Source organism: Heptranchias perlo, chromosome 21 (assembly GCF_035084215.1).
Source record: "Heptranchias perlo isolate sHepPer1 chromosome 21, sHepPer1.hap1, whole genome shotgun sequence".
In the NCBI taxonomy this organism is placed as follows: domain Eukaryota; kingdom Metazoa; phylum Chordata; class Chondrichthyes; order Hexanchiformes; family Hexanchidae; genus Heptranchias; species Heptranchias perlo.
In genome coordinates, this window is record NC_090345.1 from 38383273 (window position 1) to 38407302 (window position 24030).

The 24030-nt window shown below is 44.8% G+C and overlaps 1 protein-coding gene across 1 annotated transcript; it reads right to left on the reverse strand.

The window, feature by feature from the left end:
• Positions 1-6770: 6770 nt before the first annotated feature.
• Positions 6771-12498, reverse strand: LOC137340162 (interferon-induced protein with tetratricopeptide repeats 5-like). The gene is made up of 2 exons (XM_068002514.1): positions 12385-12498; positions 6771-8724 (listed from the first exon to the last, which is right to left on the reverse strand). The coding sequence occupies exons 1-2, from the start codon at positions 12486-12488 to the stop codon at positions 7275-7277; spliced, it is 1554 nt and encodes a 517-aa protein (XP_067858615.1). The 5' UTR covers positions 12489-12498; the 3' UTR covers positions 6771-7274.
• Between the last annotated feature and the right edge of the window lie 11532 nt (positions 12499-24030).

Genomic DNA, 24030 nt, shown 5'->3' on the forward strand with positions numbered 1-24030 from the left:
GCCCCTCATGAAAGCATCTTCCTCCTTGAATTAATGTAGCACTATGGAAATGCCCAAGGGATTCCCATCCTTCCAACATTGTTTGCTACAATTTATAATGCAGCATCAATGAAAAGACTGAAGGAGAGTTTTGCCTTACAAAGTGAAACCGTTGCAAAAATGCAATGTAGAGGCAAAATGCTATATGGAAAAGTAAAATGCTCACTGTCAAAAAAATACAACAGTTCTCCACCAACTCCAACAACAGCAACCTTGCTTTACGAATTGTGCTAAAGCAAGTCAGGTCTGTGGAGTTTGAACAGACAGAGAGAGGGAGAGGGAGGCAAGACTTTGAAAATGCATATTATTAACTATTAAAAATAGCGACCTTGTCAAATGAAAAATGCAGTATTAAAAGAATTAAGAAGCAGTGGAGGAGGAGGAGCCCATGGAGATGAGTAGAATCAGTGCTTCAAACAACAAGGCATCCTGACTTACAGGCCTCGATTTTATTGCGGGGCGGGATCCTTCTGTGTGGGGGGCCAGGGAGAGCAATAAGCTCACATGTTGAGGCCCAGAGAGATTTTAACTCCCGGGTCTCATTTCCATACCCAGGCCCCAACTCCCGCCCAAGCCCGGCTTGAATCTCTACCTGGCCGGCGGATGGGAGCGAAAATTTGAATGGCAGGAGGCTGCTGCTGGGGATCAGTGGGAACAGTCCTCGACAGTCAAGTAAGTCCCGGGGCAAGGGAGGCCCATGATTTCCTTGTGGGGCCCAGAGGAGCATACCAGAATTTACCTTACAAAGGTTCTCTGATCCACGATCCAGCTTCTGTCAAGTTTGTCCTAGTGGGGAAGCAGTGACTGCTACCGCGCTCAGGCCTCCAGTTAAAATAGCAGATCGGGACCCCGTGATGCCCAGCTTGGGACGAGTGTCCCCGCTGCCTACAATTTAAAATTGCAGACAGTCAGATCAGGACAGGAAAGTTAAAGTTGGGGCCGCAAAGTCAGTTACAAAGGGGGAACAGAGCTGGCAACTGAATTGCTGCAGCCCACAAGGAGTGCAGGAGGTCCAGCAAATTTTAAAAATTACATTTAACTTTGCATCCAACAAACATGCAATGGGAATGAGTTCTACTTAAAATCATCACTGCAGAGAACAGAAAATCAGCAGAAAATGGGATAAACCGGAATCTACCATCAGAGGTGGAGCGACTGAGCATTTGGAACTATAAGCTGATCAAATGGAGTTAGCATGGATTTGTGAAGGACCAGGTCATGTCCGACTAATCTAGTTGAATTTTTTGTGGAGGTCACTAACATGGTAAATAGGGGAGTGTCTATGGATGTTGACGAAATGGACTTCCAGAAGAAATTTGATAAGGTTCCAAATAAGACATTATTAGCAAAATTGAGAGTGCATTGAATTGGATGTAACCTTGTGACATGGGTTGGTAATTAGTTGGGAGATAGGAGACAGAAAGTAGGGAGAAAGGGAAAGATCTGTGCTTGGCGGGCTGTGATAAGCAGTGTTCCTCAGGCATCTGTGCTGGGGCTTCAGCTTTTCACTGTATATTAATGACTTGGATGAAGGAATGGAGAGTTGTACATCAATGTTTACAGATGACATTAAGTTAGGAGGCACAGTAAATTGGGTAGATGGGAGCAGGAATTTACAAAGCGACATAGACAGACTAAGTGAATGGGTAAAACTACGGCAGATGAAGTTCAATGTGGGGGAGTGTGAGGTCACACACTTTAGATCTGAGAAAGGCAATTCAGAATATTTTCTTAATAGTGAGAGACTAGGAGCTGTGGAGGAGCAAAGGGATTTAGGTGTCCATGTACACAAATCACTAAAAGCTACTGCACGGATACAAAAAGTAATCAAAAAGTCTATTGGAATGTTGGGGTTGGAATTCAAAAGTGAGGAAGTGATGTTTCAGTTGTACAGAGCCTTGGTCAGATCCCATCTGGAGAACTGCATTCAGGTTTGGACACCAAACCTCAGGAAAGATATCTTGGCCTTAGAGGGGGTACAGTACAAACTCACCAGAAGCATACCAGAGCTTAAAAGGTTAAATTATGAAGCCAGCGTGCATGAACTTGGCTTGTATTCCCCTGAGTTTTGAAGTGCTGATCTAATTGAGGACTTTAATTTGATAAAGGGATTTGATAGGGTAGAACAGAGAAACTATCCCCCAAACCCAACTTTCCCACTCTCCCTCCATCCAAACCCTGATCTCCCGACCTTCATTCCCCAGTCTCCCTTTTTCCCTCAAGCGCCTCCCGAGTCCCGTCACCCCCTCCCTCTCTTATCCCCCTCCCTACTCCCAATCTCCAGAAGCCCCCCCCACACCCATTCCCCATCTCCTGAAATCCCCCCTCCCCAGTCCCAAACTCCTGGTGTCACCCCTTCCCAGTCCCAATCTCATGATGCCTCCCCTTCCCAATCTCAATCTCCCGAATCCCAATCTCCTGCTCAACACCACATCTCTTCTCGCTCCATGTGTCTCTCTCCCCTCCACAAACCAGTCTGGTTACTCCCGAGGGGGGCGCCAGCAGGTGGGCAGGGGAGAGGCTGGTGAGGTCGCGGAACGGGGGACGGGGGTGGTGAGGTCACTGAGTGGGGGAGGGGGTGGCGAGGTCACTGAGTGGGGGAGGGGGCAGTGAGGTCATGGAGCTGGATGGAGTTGGGGAGTGGTGGGGTCACGGAGCGGGGGAGGGAGTGGTGAGGTCACAGAGCGGGGGAGGGGGTGGTGAGGTCACAGAGCAGAGGAGTGGGGTTGGTGAGGTCACGGAGCGAGGGAGGAGGTAATGAGGTCATGGAGCGGGGTGGGAAGGGAGGGGCAAAATTTAAAAGGCGCAGTTCTCCCGGGCACTGCTTCAAACTTGGCAGCAATAAGTAAAGCGCACCGTGGGCCGGGTGGAACTGTTCCGCGGGCCGTACATTTGACACCCCTGGATTAGATAGAGAGATATCACACGAGTATGATGGGGCAGGGACACATTGTGTCAGCTTTAGCATTTCCTGAGTATCACAAGCACTGGGTGTCATTGCTGATTTACACCACGTTGAGAGTTTACACCAACAACAACAACTTGCCTTTATATAGTGCCTTTAACACAGTGAAACGTTCCAAGGTGCTGCACAGGAGCATTAACAGACAAAATCTGACACCGAGTCACATAAGGAGATATTAGGACAGGTGACCAAAAGCTTGGTCAATGAGGTAGGTTTTAAGGAGCGTCTTAAAGGAGGAGAGAGAGGTCGAGAGGCAGAGAGGTTTACGGAGGGAATTCCAGAACTTAGGGCCTAGGCAGCTGGATGCACGGCCGCCAATGGTGGGGCAAAGGAAGTGAGGTAGGCACAAGAGTCCGGAGATGGAGGAAATCATCCTTAACGTAGAAAAAATTTCACGTTATCCAAGCCATGGTGACTGAGAACATTATAATTTTTCACAATCATGTACAGTCACTGTACTCCCAGCAGTGTTTCTTTTGCATTATAAACTGCCCTAAAACCCTGCCACGATGCAATAATCCAAACTGTACAATATCCATAGAACTCTGTAAAACAAGCACCACAGGACTATGAAGACTGGGAACAATATTCCCAACTTTTCTCAGCTGTCCCTAGTCATCATCGCCCTTCATGAGCTTGTATGTCTCTCCTCTAAGTCAGGAGGTTGTGGGCTCAAGCCCCACTCTTGAGACTTGGGTGCATAATCTGGGCTGGCACTTCTGTACAATACTGAGGGAGTGCTGCATTTCGGAGCTGCCGACTTTTGGATGAGACGTTTAAACAAGGCTGTATTCAAAATTTTTAAATATACAAAGTTATCTTGATACAGTAACAAGGGCAGTGAACGTGAGACCAACAGCCTGAAGCCCCCGAGGGGGACACTTCCGGCCCCAGACTGGTGAGGTCGAGGTGGGAGCAGGGCCTGGTTAAAATAAGGAATCAGAGTGACTGTCATTATTGAAAGAAAAGAAACCAGTCAGACCCCACCCGTAGGTTACACGTTCCCACAGACCAATCAGATCACTGGAGCAGGATTAAGGATTTGGGTCACATGATCCCATGGACCAAAGAAATTGGCAGAAGAATAACTGAGTTGTGGATCATGTGATTCCTACGGGATCAATCAGATTTCTAGGAATAAACTCCAACTGAAAGGGACCAGAAGATAAATAATAACAATAGATAAATGTTGGAATACAGTATTAAAGCTCACACTGTGCTAAATAATTGTATCTGAACCAGTAGGTTACATAAATCAAGCATGATGTTTGTTCTAAAAACAATTAATTATTCCCCTTGAATCCTCCTCGCGTAAGGAGCTTTGCACTGAGAGATTGATCGAATGAAGAGATTCAGGTCGTCTCCATTGTCTTGGAGCCAAAAAAACAAGAGCCTGGAAATTAGTCTGAATGTTTTTATTGAATGAACTTGTAACAAAATCCTCTCTCCATTATTTTAATAAAGGCGTTAACCTGTTTATTTTAAAATAGCAGAGAGGAATTTGATAGAAACGCATTAAGTGTTTGTAACATCACTCACACTGATCGCCAGATTGGTAGAATTAGAAATGTGACAAAAGAATTAACATTGAAACAACAGTCAACTCACACATCCACCACTGAGTGAGAAACAAGGGTCTGGATTTACTTCTGCTTCACCATCCGAAAATGGAAGAAGGATGAAAATGGGGAGAGGAAGTCAACCATCAGATCCTCACTCCTCAGAGCACCACCGGAAAGATCCCTCCCGCCACCACCGCCAACATGGCTGCCCTCCTGCATTTAATATGTTTGTGGGGTGAGGGGTGCAGGGCGTGGGTAGCAGGCCGAATTCCCAGCCTCCCACCTGATGTATCACCAAACAACAGGGGAGGGGGGGTGGCAGTACAAGCTGGGGAAGCAGCAGAATGCCCTTTTGGACAGTGATGGCACTAATAGTGGACACTTCTCTCTCTCTCTTCTGTCCCCAGTCACTAAGTTTATATTAACCTCTGCTCATTAACGAGTCATAAATAAAATTGCACTGCTAATCTTTGGGGCACTTCTGCTCCCGTTAATGGTGGCCCTTCCTCTTTCTGGCTCTGCTGTGCAATGCCACAATTCCCTGGCTGGCAGTGGTGGGCTGCATGAAGTGTAGCGGAGATCCCGCTGGGAATCTGCAGTTCTACTCAGCCCCAACCCAGGAAAATGAATGAGTTCCGCTTAACTCACATCCAACATCGAACCAGTCCCAAAGGAAAACCCAGCCCAGGAAAGTATAATGATATAACAAAGATATCATGAAAAAAAGCTGCAGGGATGGTTGAAGCAGGGTTGCCAACTCTGGTTGGATGTATGCCTGGAGGCTTCAATCACATGGTCTCCCACCCCCAACAGCCCCGCCCCCTCTCTCCCACCATTGGTCGTCAGACACGACCATCCTCACGACGCCCCGCCTTCCTACACCCATTGGAAAGCGAGCAGACTCTTCATTATTTGATTGGCTGATTCTTAACTGTTAGTCAAACAGCGTTTTTCCCCCATCTTCAATATTTTAATGATTACCAAAAAAAGTATTCAAAGAAAATGAAAAACACACAATTTATTTAATGTCCCCATAAGTTTTCTCCCGGGTTGCTCACTGCAGTGTCCTGGAGATTAATCTTCAATTCCTGGAGACTCTAGGAAATCCTGGAGGGTCGGTAACCCTAGGTTGAAGGCAATCACAGTACGTACAAGGTTAAAATTAAGTCCTGTCAGCTAATTTATCAAGGTTTGTGGAATTTTCTTTCAGTGTGGATTTTGGTGAAAGAGGGAAGACTATCAAGGAGACAATTTGACATTCTTTAGATACTTCATAATGTAAAGCACCCCAGTGTGAACTAGACACCAAAATTACTATGTGAGAACGCCAAAGATTTATTCTATAATTGTTTCCATTGCTTTGTGTAACCCCATCTTTTCTGTTACTATTTTTGGTTTTCTTACTGGGACCACAGGCCATGGAGTCAGAACAAACCTTAATTCCCAGAAGTTAAAATTCAAACAAACCACACTCACGTGATTGTCTCAGGGTGAAGGAGCTGTGCATTGTCTATTCAGCATTAGGTTAATTTTCTGGCATCACAGCGCTCTGTACATTGAGGAGACAAAGGTCTTATGGGTGCTATATCTCTACATGTGAGCATCAAACCTATGTAACACTCAGTGACCTCTTGATTAGAGGTGGTTATAAACCCTCCCACTAACAAAAAGCACAGCCGGGGGCCTGAAAGGACTCAAGAGCCTCAAAGATTTTTGTTGCTCATTTAATATCTTCTGTCTATTTTTCCATTCTTCTCCTCTCCTGAAGGTGTTGACTCATTAGTGGTACTGTCCCATGGGCACTGGACATCCTGCAATATCTTTAAATCAGTTTCCAGCATTGTACAAACCTGAGACAACACCTCCATAGAAAGCCTGACTACTTCCCGGTGCTGATTTTCCAATAGGTCTAAATATGATGTGAGGCCTCTGCAAACTCTCCTAATGTTAAGTTCCTCCATTGTCCTAATCCTCTGGACCTTCCCAACCATTCCTTTCTAACCTTTCTCTAACAGCGTTATGACTACAGCTAGCAGTGCAAGTGCCATGTTTCACTTCACAAACAACCGCTGTTAAGTTTACTGCCAGTGTTAAAGGCTGGTCTGAATGTTCCTTACAGAGCTGGTACAGTTCACCATCTCAAAGGTTGGACTATGAACGGCACTTACTGTCAGCATTAGCACAGATCAATGACACAAATAAAATCGTAGCTACAGTTTCTTTTTATTGGTTATTTTAACACTCAGTCTCTGATAATACAGCAAATTAATATTTCTGGTTGGAAAATCTGTATCTGCAACTAAAAGCTTTATTATTTTTAGCCAATTTAAACTATTTTTATATGCTTCAGTCATAAGTCACCCGATGGAATTTAACGGCTTCCACTGAAGAGGCTGCAAAATCGGGGAGCTGCGGGCGACTCGTTACAGGGAGAGAGAAAATAAACTTTCTTCAGATGTTATTCCGGCCATCGTGTATAACGGGCAAATCGCATTCGCACAAACACGCCCACTATCAGTGGTGGGGACTGTACTCACAAGTATTTATGCATGTACAAACAAAAGGTTGCTTAGAATGAATGTATGAACAGTGTTTGTTAAATAAGTTAAGTCAGATGAGTACCCTGCCAAACTTGTTCACAGATCAGAGAGTATTAATGTATCTTTCAAACTCTGTGTTTATTTTTAGCTGGGAAAGTCAGCGTTGACCTAGATAGAAAGGCGTAATTCACAAAGAGCACTTAGATATTCTTCATTATCACCATCAAACTCCAAGGCCTTTTCAAAGCATTCAATAGCTTCACGCTTCTCCCCATCCAGCTGGTGCAGTAACCCAAGAATACCAAAGGCCTTGCTGTCTCTTCGATTCCTGTCAATTTGTTTTGCTGCAATCTTTCTCAAGTTTGTGCGAAACAATTCCCATTCTCTTGTTCCACGTTGGATTTTAAGTCCTTCCAGAAAATGGGTGATGGCATTTGATTCAGATCTTTTGTGATGCAGTTCAAATAACCCAACCTGTAAACATATTGATTGTTTATTTTGTGGATGAAGATCTTTAAATTTCAGGAGATTGCTGTAGATTTCCTCTGATTTGAGATATTCACCATTTAACGAACAGATTCCTGCAAAATCCAGATGTGCAATAATAAACGAAGGCTTTAGCTGAAATGCTTTTTGAAAATAGAACTTGCATTGTTTGATCAACTCGGCTCTCTGTTGAAAAGCAGGATTGCGAGGGTCTTTGCTGCCTGGATTTTTGTTCAGTTGAAATAGTTTGCTTCTGTAACACAGACCTATTTGGTGGTGTAAGAAGGTAGAGTTTGGGGTAATTTCTAATGCTTTCTTCAACAGCTGCAGAGATTTTTCCACAGCTCCTTCTCTTCTCAAAAGTTTTGCTGCATATCGAGTTACATATGGAAGATCAGGGGACTTCTGCAATGCTCGTTCAACTAATTTGAATGCTTCTTCCTTTTGGTTGAACTCTTGTAGTTTTAGAGCCAACAGCACCATGGCTACAGAGTCATCTGGATCAAGCTCCAGCACACGTCGCAACTGTTTCATTGATTGACTGTGTTCACCACTCTCTGAGGTACAAGAAAACCCTTCCAGACGAAACAGAGCAATCGCATAGCCAACATTCCATTCTGTGTCATCAGGATCTTCCTCCAGAGCCTTCTCAAAACATTCCTTTGCCTCGTCATAATATTTCCTGCAAGATTTCAACAGTGACCAACCCTTCTCCCCGTATACTTCAGGTATCATTGCTGTATACCGAGAGCCATTAGTAAATCGTTTACAGATCATCTCCAGCTTGTCGAGGTAGGACTGGACCTCTGTCAGTTGGCCCATGTGATAATATACCCAGGCATAGTTTCCATAGGTGATGATGCTTCTTTTCTCAAATTCATGTTCATGATTCTCCCACAGAATCTTTTCAGCTTCCTTTAAGTTTTGAATTGCCTCGTCACAGTTTCCTTGCAGACAGTTTACAAAAGCGAGTTGGTTGTAAGACATGGCTTGATATTTCACACCAGCCTGTATTGAATCTTGCAATCTATGCTTCATGTCATCCAAGTCAATGATTTCTTTCTGTGGGCCCCACGTGAATTGACATTGAAGCTGATCGAGCTTCTCTTTCAACAAATCCTTCCGTGCGTTGCTGCAAGAGAACAAAATTCATCAAAATCCATCTTAGACTGGTTGAGGCACACACTTCCCTCTATCTCCTTTAACTTGTTTAACTAAGGCCTGCTCCTGACTCCTGAACCCATTGACCATGAAGACGCTAGTCACACGAAGATAACTTCTGCAAAACTCCCTGCAAAAGGAAATGGCATGACTGCAAAATCTCAGCTGTACTTACACTTGTCTCCATCATGCCGGCTGATGTACTAGCTCCTGGTCATTTAGTCTTCTCACCCAACACACAGCAACACCTCAACCACCCCACCCCTAATGACATGAACTGGAGCACTGGTTGAAATACTCAGTCTGCCTCTTGGTTTGCCCATTACATTCCAAAATGGGAGTCTATTTACATAGAATGTACAGCACAGATACAGGCAATTCGATCCAATAGGTTCATGCCGGTGTTTATGCTCCACACGAGCCTCCTCCCTCCCTACTTCATCTCACCCTATCAGCATATCCTTCTATTCCTTTCACCCTCATGTGTTTATCTAGCTTCCCCTTAAATGCATCTATGCTAGTCACCTCAATTATTTCTCGTGGTACTGAGTTCCATATTCTAACCATTCTCTGGGTAAAGAAGTTTCTTCTGAATTCCCTATTGGATTATTAGAGACCATCTTATATTTATGGCCCCTAGTTCTGATCTCCCTTGCAAGTGGAAACATCTTCTCTACCTCTACCCTATCAATCCCTTTCATAATCTTAAAGACCTCTATCAGGTCACCCCTCAGTCCTCTCTTTTCTAGAGAAAAGAGCCCCAGCTATGATTCTATGATCCCTCTAGAAATAAACCTCAGTGCTTGGTTTGCTTTTTTATGGGCTTATTAGTGGTCTCCTCACTAAAAAGGTGATTGCTAATTCTAAAACGATCTCCCTCTCATATTGGCAGTCCAAGTAACTCTCTACTAAACTGGACCTCCAACCTGGTGCTCCACAGGGACCCTGCTAGCCATGAGCCAGATGATTTCCCCACTCCAACATGCAGAAGGAGCACCTATCCTTAAAGTAGAAAGGAAGGCCCATCACAAAGGAACCCCTCAGCGTTCTAAAAGACCATGTTTCCTGAACTGACCCTTATCCTGCTGAAAATCTTCCACCATGCCATCCTCCAGGTGAGGTGTTAAACCAAGGCAGCATCTGCCTGTTCCAGTGGTTCAGGTGGTCTTTCATCTTGCTGCTATTTTTAGGACCTTGTTGTGTGCTGAGCTCCTGACCCCACAAAGTCCTCCATCACAAAGACAGTTTACATCCACCTCTGTACCACTGCCTGACCCACCCCTGTCTTAGCCCATCTGCTGCTGAAACCCTCATCCATGCTTTTGTCACCACACGATTATTCCGATGTTCTCCTGGCCGGCTTCCCATCCTCCACCCTTCATAAACTTCAGCTCATCTAAAACTCTGCTACCCGTACCAAGTCCCACTCACCCATCACCCTTGTGTTCACTGACCTACTTTGGGTCCCAGTCCATCAAAGCCACAAGTTTAAAATTCTCATTCTGGTTTTCAAATCCCTTCATGGCCCCACCCCTCCCTGTCTCTGTAATCTCCTCCAGCCCTACAATCCTCTGAGAACTCTGTATTCCTCTAACTCTGGCCTAGTGACCATCCCCCACTTCCTTTATCCACCATTAGCGGCCGTGTCTTCAGCCCAGATAGTCCCAAAACATTGGATTTCCCTCGCTAAACCTCTCCACCTCACTCTCCTCCTTTAAGACTCCCCCTAAAACCTACCTCTTTGACTAACCCCTCAAAATATCGTCTTTAGCTCGGTATCAATTTTTGTCTGATTACGTTCCTGTGAGGTGCCTGGGATGTTTTACTATGTTAAAGGCGCTATATAAATGCAAGTTGTTGTAGTCGTGCAAATTGAGCTGTCACATTTCCGTACAAAACAACAGTGACGGCACTTCAAAATAATTCACTGAGTATGAAGCACTTTGGGACATTTCTGAGAGGTGTGATAAAGTGTTATATCAATACAAATTCTTCCTTGCTTTCTTCCTGTTCAATTCACACCAGCTCACTTCATCTCCCACCCAACCCAGCTCATTCTTGCACTCTACTCCACCTGCCTCTTGCTCATGTTGATACTCTTCTTCCTTTCCCTGTTAATCCAAGCTGTCGTTCTTACCCCCCTGCCCCAGTTCATGGTGGCATTCCTCCTTTTGCCACCCAGTTCAAACTGGTACACCTGTCCTTTTCTCCAGTTCATGTGGGCACTCTTCTCCCCCTCCCCCCATTCTCAATTTAAGTAATCACTTCCCCTTCTCCTGCCCACTTTAACCTGACACTCTTCTCCTGCATTTCATGCTACATTCATCCCCCCATCCTAGTTCATGCTGTTCTCTCCCTTTGCTTTATACTTCTGATTGCTTTAGTTTGTATATATGCTGAAAATCACGATTTTAAATTTGTAAATCTTTTCTAGATTACCAAAGGACACAAAGTAAAACTTTCTTTCTTCAAAGTCTGCATACAGCCTGAATGCACTTATAGGATACGTGGGCATAATTTTAGCCTGGAGCTGAGTAGGGGGCGGGGTGGGGGGTATCGAATTGCGGACAGGAAACCCAGAAATATGGGTGTCCTTATGATTTTGACGTAAGGACGTGTTTTATTTATTTTTTGACGGTTTCCCGCCCGACAGGCCGGCCTGATTGACAGGCTGGTCTCAGTCCGACGGGAGAAGAGGAAGGAAGAGGACGTGTTCAGGTAAGTGTTAGATGAGATGGATGGTGGGGGGGAGGGCGCATGGGGGGCATCAGGGTTACTGCGGGGGGGGTCAGTCATCAGGGGGAGGGGTCAGTCATCGAGGGATTGGGGGTCATCGAGGGTCAGACATCGGGGGTCATCGTGGCGTCAGTCATCATGGGTTGGGGGTCAGTCAGCGGGGTAGGGTCAGTCACTGGGGAGTCGGTGATCGTTGGGTGGGTTGGGGTCATCGCGGGGGTCAGCGGTCCATGGGGGGGTCGCTGCAGGTCGGCTTGTTGGGCCTGGGAGAAGCTCCTCTGAGCTATAAGCTGTGCTATAAAGGCACTTACCTGCAGTTTCGGGCCTTCTCGCCTCCCCTCGCCTGAGAATTCCAGTCCCCAGGGGCTAAAATCAAAAAAGCTTTGAAAATGGAGGCCCGCAGCCTCCTTAAAATGCCTGACCCGCCTCCTGAGAGCAGGTCGGTTGCCAGACCCTCATCCCACCCCCGTGAAAACCAGAAGTGGGTGGGTTGGGGGCGGTTTTTAGATTTTTGCAATTTTTTCTGCCTGTCCCCAACTCACCTGTTTTTCCAGGCTAAAATCATACCCCTCGTTTCTACGACAGTACAACATTCTAATTTATCTTGGTACTTTCTGCAAAGTCTGAGTGGAAACTTATTTTATTGATTATTTGAAATGTTACCTGATATAATACAATAAACAGATCTGCCTTTTGTCTCTTATTTCTTCGGACAATCACCAGTCTTGGTGAAGCAGTATACCCTTATCTATACATCTCACTGTGAACAAATAATCCCAGCTCTATGCATTTCAACTGCTTTGTAATGTATGCTATTCTATTTCTGAAAATAAGCTCCTTGTTCAATAGTCCTCATGTAAATTCAAATACAGAAGGAATTCTCAATAAACTGTACCTCATGATGCTGATCGGATGGAAAATGCTGTTGATTTCCTTTTTCAGCTTTAACTTTACTTCCAGTGGTGAGCTGATCGTAAACAGGATTTGGTTTGTTATCATTCCCAGCACATTTATACTGTCCAGTCATGTGATTTCCAGGAAATGTTGCCTGAACATGAATAGGAACTTAAGCAGGAAAATGAAACTAAGAACGAACGTTTTATCCAAACAGGATAGCCAAGCTGATGAATATAACTGAATGATCCTAAACTGTGGCCTTTTAAGTAAGATCCGAAGAGCAAATAAATCCGTAGCCCATTCACAAGTCAATGGGTTAAATTTTCAACTTCATGGCTTGGGCAGTAAGTTGATTTCAATATTGTTTCATAGGTTTCTATATTGGGTGGGGGATCGGCCAAGCAGCAAAGTTAAAAATTTACCCCAATGTACACGGGTCAGTTTTTTAAAGTTATAATTTTACTCTTTGCAATCCCCCATACACCGCACAGGCGATGGCTTTTGGCACATTCTGAGAGGTGACTTCCCTCTTCTGCTCCAGAATGGTGCTATTGAAGGAAACAGTAAAGGCCGTGTTTATAAGTTGATATTGTATTGGTGTGTGTGTTGTATCCTATTTCCTCTATTTAAGGAATCAGGAGAAATGATCAATGAGATTCCTTAACCCTTAGCACACACTAACCAGGCAGGTATTCTTTTTTACAGCAGCAATTAGATGGACGGAAAATTATGTTTGGAGCAGTTTATTTAACCAAAGAACCCTTTGAAGTTTTTTTCTGCTGGGGTGAAGCAAAAGGTGGGATACATCACCGGACACCGCCTTGTGCCATATTGATATGTTTTACTGGTGGTATGCAAACAATACTTTCCCCTTTCTAAATAGGCACTACCTATCCCTCCATGTCCTCCCCCCTCCTTATCTCTGTACCCTCTTCCAGCCCTACAACTGCCCGAGATCTCTGCGCTCCTCCAATTCTTGCCTCTTGTGTATCCCCGATTTTAATCGCTCCACCATTGGCAGCCGTGCCTTCAGCTGCCTAGACCCTAAGCTCTGGAATTCCCTCCCTAAACATCTCCGCCTCTCTACCTCTCTCTCCTCCTTTAAGATGGTCCTTAAAACCTACCTCTTTGACCAAGCCCTTGGTCACCAGTCCTATTATCTCATGTGGCTCAGTGTCAAATTTTATTTGAAAATCGCTCCTGTGAACCTCTCTTTGCCTCAATACCATTTGTCAATGTTCCTCTCAGTACTAAAGTTTGGTATACGGTTATTTTCAATGTCATTCGACTGTTTTGTATTTGCTTTAACATAAATCGCACAGGTGATGGCTTTTGACACTTTCGGAGAAGTGACTTCCCTGTTATGTTCCAGAATGATACTATTGATCTCCCGCCCAAGGGTTTTCATTCCTTCTACCATATCTGACAGGGAGGAAAAGCTCTCCTTCTGTTCTACTACCAAATCATGGTCCCCATCCACCATTTTTGTTAGGATACCTTTCATTTGTTGTCTCATAGCCTCATCATGTTCCCACATTGATTCTATATCGAATTGGTTCAATACCGCAGTACCTGCTGCTGCCTCCATTCCAATCCATTCACCTATCCCTCTCTTTCGTCGACCCTGTTTACTGGGTGTGACTATCACGGGGGTGATTGGAGTGGTTTCCCAAGCCACCTTGACTCGAGGGCCTTGGCTATTGGGCGAGCATTGTTCATCTAGGCCCTTTCCCACATTCTGACTTATAAAATCCTCGGCTAATTCCCTCATCATCTTAGCATACAGCTCCTCGTAGATGTGATGACATAGCCCTGGCGGCAGGTGTGTGGTACTTAGGTCATATATTATGGGAATGTAGTAAATAGTGAGGAGGATAGTAATAGACTTCAGGGGGACATAGACAGACTGGGGAAATGGGCAGACACATTGCAGATGCAATATGTGGATAAGTGTGAAGTGATGCACTTTGGGAGGAACACATGGAGAGGCTGTATAATGTAAATGGTACTATTTTGAGGGGGGTGCAAGAGCAGAGGAACCTGGGAGTGCATATTCACAAATCTTTGAAGGTGGCAGGGCAAGTTGATAAGGTGATTAAGAAGCATATGGGATTCTTGGCTTTGTATATTGAATCCAAAAACAAAGATGTCATGCTAAACTTTTACAAATCACTGGTTAGGCCTCAGCTGGAGTACGGTGTACAATTCTGGGCACCACACTTTAGGAAGGATGTCAAGGCCTTGGAGAGGGTACAGAGGAGGTTTACCGGGATGATTCCAGGGATGAGGGACTTCAGTTATGTGGAGAGATTGGAGAAACTGGGATTGTTCTCCTTAGAGCAGGGAAGGTTAAGAGGAGACCTAATAGAGGTATTCAAAGTAATGAGGGGTTTTGATAGAGCAAATAGAGAGAAACTGTTTCCTCTGGTAAGTGGGTCAGTAACCAGAGGTTTTAGATGTAAAATAATTGGCAAAAGAACTAGAGGGGAAATGAGGAGAATTTTTTTCACACACAGAGGGTTGCTCAGATCTGGAACGCGCTACCTGAAAGGGTGGTGGAAGCAGATTCCATAGGAACTTTCAAAAGGCAACTGGACATGTACCTGAAGAGGATTAATTTGCAGAGTTATGGGGAAAAAGCTGAGATGTGGGACTAAATTCGACAGCTGTTTCAAAGAGCTGGCACAGGCACGATGGGCCAAATGGCCTCCTCTGTGCTGTGAGATTCTATGACCCTATGATTCTAACCATTTCAAATCTTACATCATTATGAAATGCTTTGTGAGTGCCGGTGACGACTAAACCGTTCGTGGGGCCTATTTCTTGTAGGGGGCACTCTTTGGTTAGGTTTTCTTTATTTCTTGCTTTTCCCATTTATTGACTATTTGTAAGTTGATATATCCTGGTTTCCTATACCCATTCCAGCCAAGAGTGGACCAGTCGATGGCGCATTAATACCAATCCGCATGTCATGGTCTGAACTGGGGCCAGTTGAGGCTAGATTCCAATTCTCCTTGTCTCAGGTGTCCATCTACTCCATATGGTATCTCCTGACGTCCCACAGGTAAAGCAAAGCCACTAACTGTTCCCTCGGGGCAGGACCAAAATGGCCTTCAGTACCATATCAATTTTGCAGTTGCTGGTCTGCTCCCCGTACATTTACATGTTACACACACTCCTCCGATATTTTAACAGAATCATTTCTGTTTTGGTTCTCTATGGGTTTTTGCCATGTTATCCCATCTGGGAACGTCGGTGTATAGGCGGTTAAGACACATTCCCAATCGTACCCATCCTCCTTTTCTCTTCTTTTTATCTCACACATACATACACTACACATAACAATCAGACATAGAGTCCATCACCATAATATCTTCATTTTGTTCAACATGCATTTCTTCCCGCAGATCAACCGAGTACTGCAAAGTGTCATAAACTGGATAGCCAGGTGGTGAAAGATAGAATACTAAATCCTGGTCTTCAGTTGCTTCCAAGCCTTTATTCACAGAGATCCACATTACACCCATCCCACATCCTAGATAAGCTCTCTGATATATGGATACAAGAGAGCCCTAATTGATACACACCACCTGAATACATTTAACATTAATTGATATAAATCACATGGATACAATTAACATAAAGGAAGAAAACTTTGGGTAACATCTGTTCTTTGTTAATATCTTAATAATTACCATATTTTTCTTTTTCCATCCCCACCTCTGTTTCCTGGGCATTGTGGGGCTGCCAAACCATTGTGGCAGGGGAACTGCTCTTGGACTTAGCTGCCCAGGGCTCTGGGGAATATGGTTGGTAAGTAGGTCCAATGGTGCTAATCCCACTATGTAAACAAAGTGTTTAATGGCCCAAAAGGCTGCAAGCAGATGCTTTACATGTGTGAAGTAGTTGACATCCACTGGGGTAAGGACTTGGGACGCATAAGCATCCGGTCAATTTTTCTCATGGGTTTTTTGGGTTAGAACCGCTGATATAGAATATTCACTGGCTGCTGTTTCTAGGTAGAAGGGCTTTTTTGGGTCAGCTGGGGCTAGGACAGGCGCTTTCTGTAAAGCTTCCTTTAACTGTGTAACCATTTCTATACAGGTGAGTGTTCATTCCCAACCAGCATTCTTTGTCAACAAAGCATAGAGATGCACACTTAACGAGGCAAAATCCTCTATAAAATCCTGGCAGTACCCGACCAATCCCAAAAACGATCGTACCGCCTTAACAGCTGTTGGTCCTGGAATGTAAAGGCAAACTTGTACTGTTCCAGATTAAGGAGAATCGACCAAAATCCTTTTGATATGTCCAACACCGTGAACTCAGTGGATTTTGCTGTGGGTCTTATTAGTACCTTTGGCGCCGACACTACTGTTGGGGTGAATAAGGGCGTTGCCTTATTTAGCTGCCGGTAATCGATGGTCAATCACCATGAGCCATCTGGCTTCTTAACAGGCCAAATAGGCGAGTTTGTTTCGGTTGTTATTGGTCCAAGGCACATTGCCAGAGGAGCAAATCTATTGCCCTTCTAATGTGCTCATTTGCTTCTTGGGGAAAACAATACTGTTTTAGTGGGTGGGGCAGGTCAGGACCCTACATATCTGCTACTCCTCTCATTCCACCACAATCATGTTTACGTTCGGCGAACGCAGCCTCCTTTTCCTTTACTACTTGTTGTACCTCAGGTCATCCAAATCATACTCTTGTACCTCTATGATCACGCATCTCCCCGTATCCTGGAATCACTACAGGTTTCTCTATCTATGTCTCCTCAGCTTGTCAAAGGGTGCTTTTTGCTAAGTCCACAATTGAACACCTACCCACCAGTGCATCTGCTCTGAATACTCCTTGTGTTTGCTATGGCAGGTTCATGAGTATGCACACCCACGTACCCTCACTAGATCCTACTTTTATCGGAATTGGTCGAGATTCCACACCCGTTTGGGAATTTCCCGTGAACCGACTTAAACTCAAGGGCTCCTCTATGGAAAAGGGAGATTCCCTCGGTTCTCGTACAGATATGACAGTTCTGGATGCTCCTGTGTTAACCAAAAAATGCCGCCATGGCCTCCTACCTTGGCGACTACACACGGTCGTCCATATGAGTCATACTGTAACGGGCACAAATACTTGGGAGAGGCCTGTCCCCGTCATTGGGGACCAGGAGAGGAATTGACTTCCGGAACCCCTTGCTGCTCTATTCACACTCAGGAGGGGCAGTGGGTTTCACCCCCTTTAATGCAACCCTTACACAATTTGCAACGTCTGTTAAACTCGGGTAAAGCGTGACTGGTTCCTTCCCACCCGGGTCCTGTCTCCCGTAAGGGGCTGTTGGTCTTTTACATTGGGGCGCTTTACACTGTCTGACGATATGTCCCAATTTATCGCAGTTGTAACATTTTACATTAGGGCTCATTCTCTGGGGCTGAGGTTTCTCTCTTTTGGGGCTCTCATTTTTCCATGCTGGGGCTTGCATGGTATAAACTGGCAGTTTTGTTTTTCCCAACAGTTTCCTATTTTCCCACTTGAGTACCATTTTTCTCAGGACTCGCTCTTCTGTGTGTTACACGCCTGTTGCATCAAAGTCTCCCCAAGCCGCTTGTAAATATGGCTGCACATGACTAATCATCTAGCCTCAGTCGCACCGGGATGGTTCAATTGGCCCTGATTTAGGTCTGGCCTGTACAGCCTGTCATAATACTGCCTTAATCAATTGGCATATACTTTGGGATGTTCACTGGGTTCCTGCCTGCGATTTGTTAAGCCCTCACTAGGATTTCCCCTTTCGAATCCAATAGACATAATCACTGACTCTTTCATTTGTGGCCCTGTTCCTTGGCCATGTTTCCTGTCTTGGGGTAGTGCTCTAAATACCACCAACCCGAAAGTCCACAGTTGTAACCATACCTTTTCTGCCTCACCTATCACTAAGCTCCGCAGTCTGTTCTACGTCTGTAAAGTGTTAAATGACCTCACTTTTACATTTACCTCGCATTTAAGTGTTACTTTAGCCATTTCTTGTAGTTGTTGGGGGGTATACGGTACATCGAATCGCTGGGCTACGGTTGTTCTGATACCCGCTGCAGGATCCACATTATATTTAACCTGTTCCATTGCTGCCATTAGAGGACCCGCTTCCCATGGCAGATAGTCATTGTGGTGCCTGTACTGTATACATCACCAAATCTCGATCGTCTAATTCACTGTCACTACTATCCCCTTTCATCGTACATATAATTCCTTGTTTGACTTGTAGGGCTTTTTCTAAGTGAGTGATCTTACGTTAACAATGAGAATGGGATACCTCTGATCCTCGACGGCTTTCTTTATTGGTACTCAGCTGCACCCGTATAGCTGCCTTCAAATCATCCCTTTGTTTCTCAGCCTGATTTAGGGTCAAATTGCTGTCTTTATCCATGGCCTGACTCCAGAAATATTCCACATGACTTTCTAGGGTTTGGGGATGTTTATCATTATTTTGGCCTTCCCTCTTCCAATTATCGAGCGTCTTTATCAACTGCTCTTTTACTTTCTCCACTTCCCTTTTTTAGGTTATCTATCTCTATTTTTAGCTCTTGTTTACTGAGGGCAAGGAACCATATAACTTTAGCCTGTTTCTTTAGGTTAAGCCGTTCTTCCAACATACATAACCACCTATCAATGTATGCTATGAAGTGGTCTCCTTGATGGTCCTCTATTGGGAACCATTCCTCACTCCTTGATAACCTCTTCTCTATGTACTTTTATATTGCTGCTTCCATTTCTAATACCTTGATATGTCCCCAGCCAGAAACCCTGTTTTAGCAGTTTTTGTCAACATTGTTCTATCATGAGATGTCTGACTCATTGCGTGCTTATCACTTGTATTAGCTATGTTCCATCATGCACTTGACCAGCGATTTCTGCACACGCTGTTTTTCATTTAAGTTCACAATGCTTAGGGTTTTAACCCCTTCACAGAGAAACTATCTCCAACCCCAAGATTCCCACTCTACCCCCGCCCGAACCCCAATCTCCCAACCCCCATTCCTCAGTCTTCCTTTCTAACCCCCGTGCCCCGACCCCAAGTCCCATCACCCTCTCCCTCTCCCATACCCCTTCCACAAGTCCCAATCTCCCGAATCCCCCTCCCTCAGTCCCAATCACCCGAATCCCCCCTCCCTCAGTCCCAATCACCCAAATCCCCCCTCCCCAGTCCCAATCACCCGAATCCCCCCTCCCTCAGTCCCAATCACCCAAATCCCCCCTCCCCAGTCCCAATCACCCGAATCCCCCTCCCTCAGTCCCAATCACCCAAATCCCCCCTCCCTCAGTCCCAATCACCCGAATCCCCCCTCCCTCAGTCCCAATCTCCCGAATCCCCCCTCCCTCAGTCCCAATCACCCGAATCCCCCTCCCTCAGTCCCAATCACCCGAATCCCCCCTCCCTCAGTCCCAATCACCCAAATCCCCCCTCCCTCAGTCCCAATCACCCGAATCCCCCCTCCCTCAGTCCCAATCACCCGAATCTCAATCCCCTGCTCAGCCCCGCATCTCTCCTCACTCCACTGCCCCAATATTTACAGGGAGGCGTGGAGGGTGCAGGAGAGGCCGAACATGGCAGAAGAATCCGGCTGGTGATGCGGAGGTCCTGCCAAACTTAACGGCAGGACCACATCATCATTTTTTTTGATCTGTTTCCTGCCTGGTAGCTGGTCAAATTGATAGGCCGGAGCAGAGACCTGCAGAGAGCAGTCACTGGACCAGAGTCTTGTACCAACCAGCAGCAGCGTAATGCAAACAGGCAACGGCGAATGCAGAAAGTTTTTAAAGCCACCACCTTCTGACCAGCTGAGTGACCTCTCATTCCTAATTCAGATTCAAGATGGCCAATTTCATTCTGCAATTTTGTCCATTTTCTGTTGTGGTGTGAATTATAGTTCTGATTTTTTTAATCTGTTCATCACGATGTGCTGAAACTCACTGTTTTACATTAATAAATCCCTTCTAGATAATCATAAGCCATAATATTTGCTTGAGGGCACTTATAGAATAATTGATTCAACATTAAGACAGTAACATTTAAGTTTAACTTTATATTTTCCACAAAGTATGAGTAGAAACTAATTTTAATTTCATTTGAAATATTACCTGACATAATATTATAATCATATCTGCCTTTTGTCTCTTATTTCTTCTGACAATAACCAGTTTTAGTGCAGCTGTATACTCTTATCTGTATATCTCACTATGAACAAATAATCCCAGCTCTGTGTGTTTCAACTGCTTTGTAAAATATGTAATTTTGTTTCTGAAAACAAGCCCCTCGTTCAATAGCCTACATGTAAATTTAAATATAGGAGGAATTCCAATGATCTATACCTCATATTTCTGACCGGATAGAAAATGCAACAGATTCCTTTTTCAACTTTATCACCAATGGATCAAGAACAGTGCTCAGTGTGTTATCATTTCCAGCTTATCTGTTTCCTGAATGTGAAACTAGAAACTGAACCTGATAATCGAAACTAACCACCACTGTTTTGCTCTCTGCCTTCTCACCATATTCCTCAGTCACCTCCTCTGCAATCCACTTATACGACATTCTTCAATGACATCTCCATGATAAATTGATCTAAGTGTCTGTTACGCCGAAAACTGGAAAATCAAGTCAGGCTGCTGAGCCACCAGAACTGGGCTGTGGTAGGACTTCCCGCCCACCAGTCTGCCCCAGCACTGACACCATTCCCAATCCCGGGGACAGGGCCATTAGTATAAAGGGGGTGGATGCTTCCAGGGCATTACCCACCCTAAGGCCAAAGTACCTGGTCCTTTGCAGCCCACTCAGTATAGCTGTATTCAACATTTTAAATATAGAAAATTATCTTGATACAGTAACAAGGGCAGTGAACGTGAGACCAACAGCCTGAAGCCCCCGAGGGGGACACTTCCGGCCCCAGACTGGTGAGGTCGAGGTGGGAGCAGGGCCTGGTTAAAATAAGGAATCACAGTGACTGTCATTATTGAAAGAAAAGAAACCAGTCAGACCCCACCCATCGGTTACATGTTCCCACAGACCAATCAGATCACGAGAGCAGCAGTAAGGATTTGGGTCACATGATCCCATGGACCAAAGACATTGGCAGAAGAATAACAGAGTTGTGGGTCATGTGATTCCTATCGACCAATCAGATTTCTAGGAATCAAAATCAACTGAAAGCGACCAGAAGATAAAAATAATAACAATAGATAAATGTTGGAATACAGTATTAAAGCTCACAATGTGCTAAATAATTGCATCTGAACCAATAGGTTACATAAATCAATCATGATTTTTGTTCTAAAAAGGATTAATTATTCCTCTTAAATCCTCCTCGCGTAAGGAGCTTGCACTGAGAGATTGATCGAATGAAGAGATTCAGGTCGTCTCCGTTGTCTTGGCGCCAGAAAAACACAAGAGCCTGGAAATTAGTCTGAATGTTTTTATTGCACGCACTTGTCACAAAATCCTCTCTCCATTATTTTAATAGAGGCGTTAACCTGTTTATTTTGAAAAAGTGGAGAGGAATTTTGATAGAAACACATTAAGTGCTTGTAACATCACTCACACTGATCTCCAGATTGGTAGAATAAGAAATGGTGACAAAAGAATTAACATTGAAACAACAGTCAACTCACACATCCACCACTGAGTGAGAAACAAGGGTCTGGATTTACTTCTGCTTCACCATCCGAAAATGGAAGAAGGATGAAAATGGGGAGAGGAAGTCAACCATCAGATCCTCACTCCTCAGAGCACCACCGGAAAGATCCCTCCCCCCCCACCAACCACCATCATCAACTTGGCCGCCCTCCTGCATTTAATATGTTGGTGGAGGGCAGGGCGTAGGAAGCAGGCCGAATTCCCTGCCCCCCACCTGATGTATCACCAACCAACAGGGGAGGGGTGACAGTATAAGTTGGTGTCAGCAGCAGAATGCTCTTTTGGACAAAGGCGGCCTTGGAAAAGGTCAAGAGGAGAGCTACAAGACTGATTCCTAGCTCAAAGAATCTCAGCTACTCAGATAGGCTCAAGGACCTTGGTCCATTTACTTTAGAGCAGCGTAGACTTAGAGGTGGCCTGATAGAGGTCTATAAAATAATTAAAGGGCTGGATCGTGTCTCTATTGATAGATTATTCCAGTTTAACAGACTGGGGAGGACCAGGGGACACGAATTTAAACCATGGAAAGTAGGAATAGACTGGGTGTTAGGTAATTCTTCTTTTCCCAGATCATTGTGAGCCTCTGGAATACATTGCCGGCTGGTGTGGTGAGTGCTGACTCTCTGCATACCTTCAAGAGGGAGCTGGACTGGTTCCTGACTGGGGAAGAGATAGCATCATATGGATTTATAGATAACCCTTGGTCCATGTGATCTACTGGACTGGTATTGATCGCCTGAGGGGATCGGAGAGGAATTTTACAGAGTATTTTTGGCCCTGGGTTTTTCTGTTTTTTGCCTCTGGCAGGAGATTACAAGCCTGTGGGGGTGGGGGTGAAGGGCAGAGGTCGGGGGAGGGAAGAAGTGTTTAGTCATGATGGCCCGGCCATTATGGTGTGGGGCAGGCTTGATGGACCAGATGGTCTTTTCCTGCCCATCAATTTCGTATTTTGGTATTACTGTTTGAGAACACAAAAGATTTATTCTATAATTGTTTCCATTGCTTTGTGTAACCCCATCTCTTCTGTTACTATTTTTGGTTTTCTTACTGGGACCACAGGCCATGGAGTCAGAGCAAATCTTGATTCCCAGAAGTTAAAATTCAAACAAACCACTCTCCCGTTACTGCCTCAGGGTGAAGGAGCTGTGCATTGTCTATTCAGCATTAGGTTAACTTTCTGACATTACATTGCAATGTACATTGAGGAGACAAAAGTCTAATGGTTCCTGTACCTCTACATGTGAGCATCAAACATATATAACACTCAGTGACCTCCTGATTAGAGGTGGATACGGTGCCTGGAAGGAACCAAGACCCTCAAAAACTTTCGTTTCTAATTTAATATCCTCTGCCTATTTTTCCATTCTTCTCCTGAAGGTGTTGACTCATTAGCGATACAGTTCCATGGGCACTGGACATCCTGCAATACATCTATATCAGTTTCCAACATTGCATGTACCTGAGACAACACCTCCACAGAAAGCCTGACCCCTGCCAGGTGCTGCTTTTTCATTAGGTCTAAATATGATGTGATGATATGATATCCTAATCCTCTGGACCTTCCCTACCATTCCTTTCTAACCTTTCTCTAACAGCGTTATGACTACAGCTAGCACTGCAAGTGTCATGTTTCACTCCACAAACAACAGCTGTTAAGTTTACTGCCAGTGTTAAAGGCTGGTCTGAATGTTCCTTACAGAGCTGGTACAGTTCACCATCTCAAAGGTTGGACTATGAACAGCACTTACTGTCAGCATTAGCACAGATCAATGACACAAATAAGATTGTAAACAATTTTACAACACCAAGTTATCGTCCAGCAATTTTATTTTAAATTCACAAGCTTTCGGAGACTTCCTCCTTCCTCAGGTAAATGTTTACATTTACCTGAGGAAGGAGGAAGTCTCCGAAAGCTTGTGAATTTAAAATAAAATTGCTGGACTATAACTTGGTGTTGTA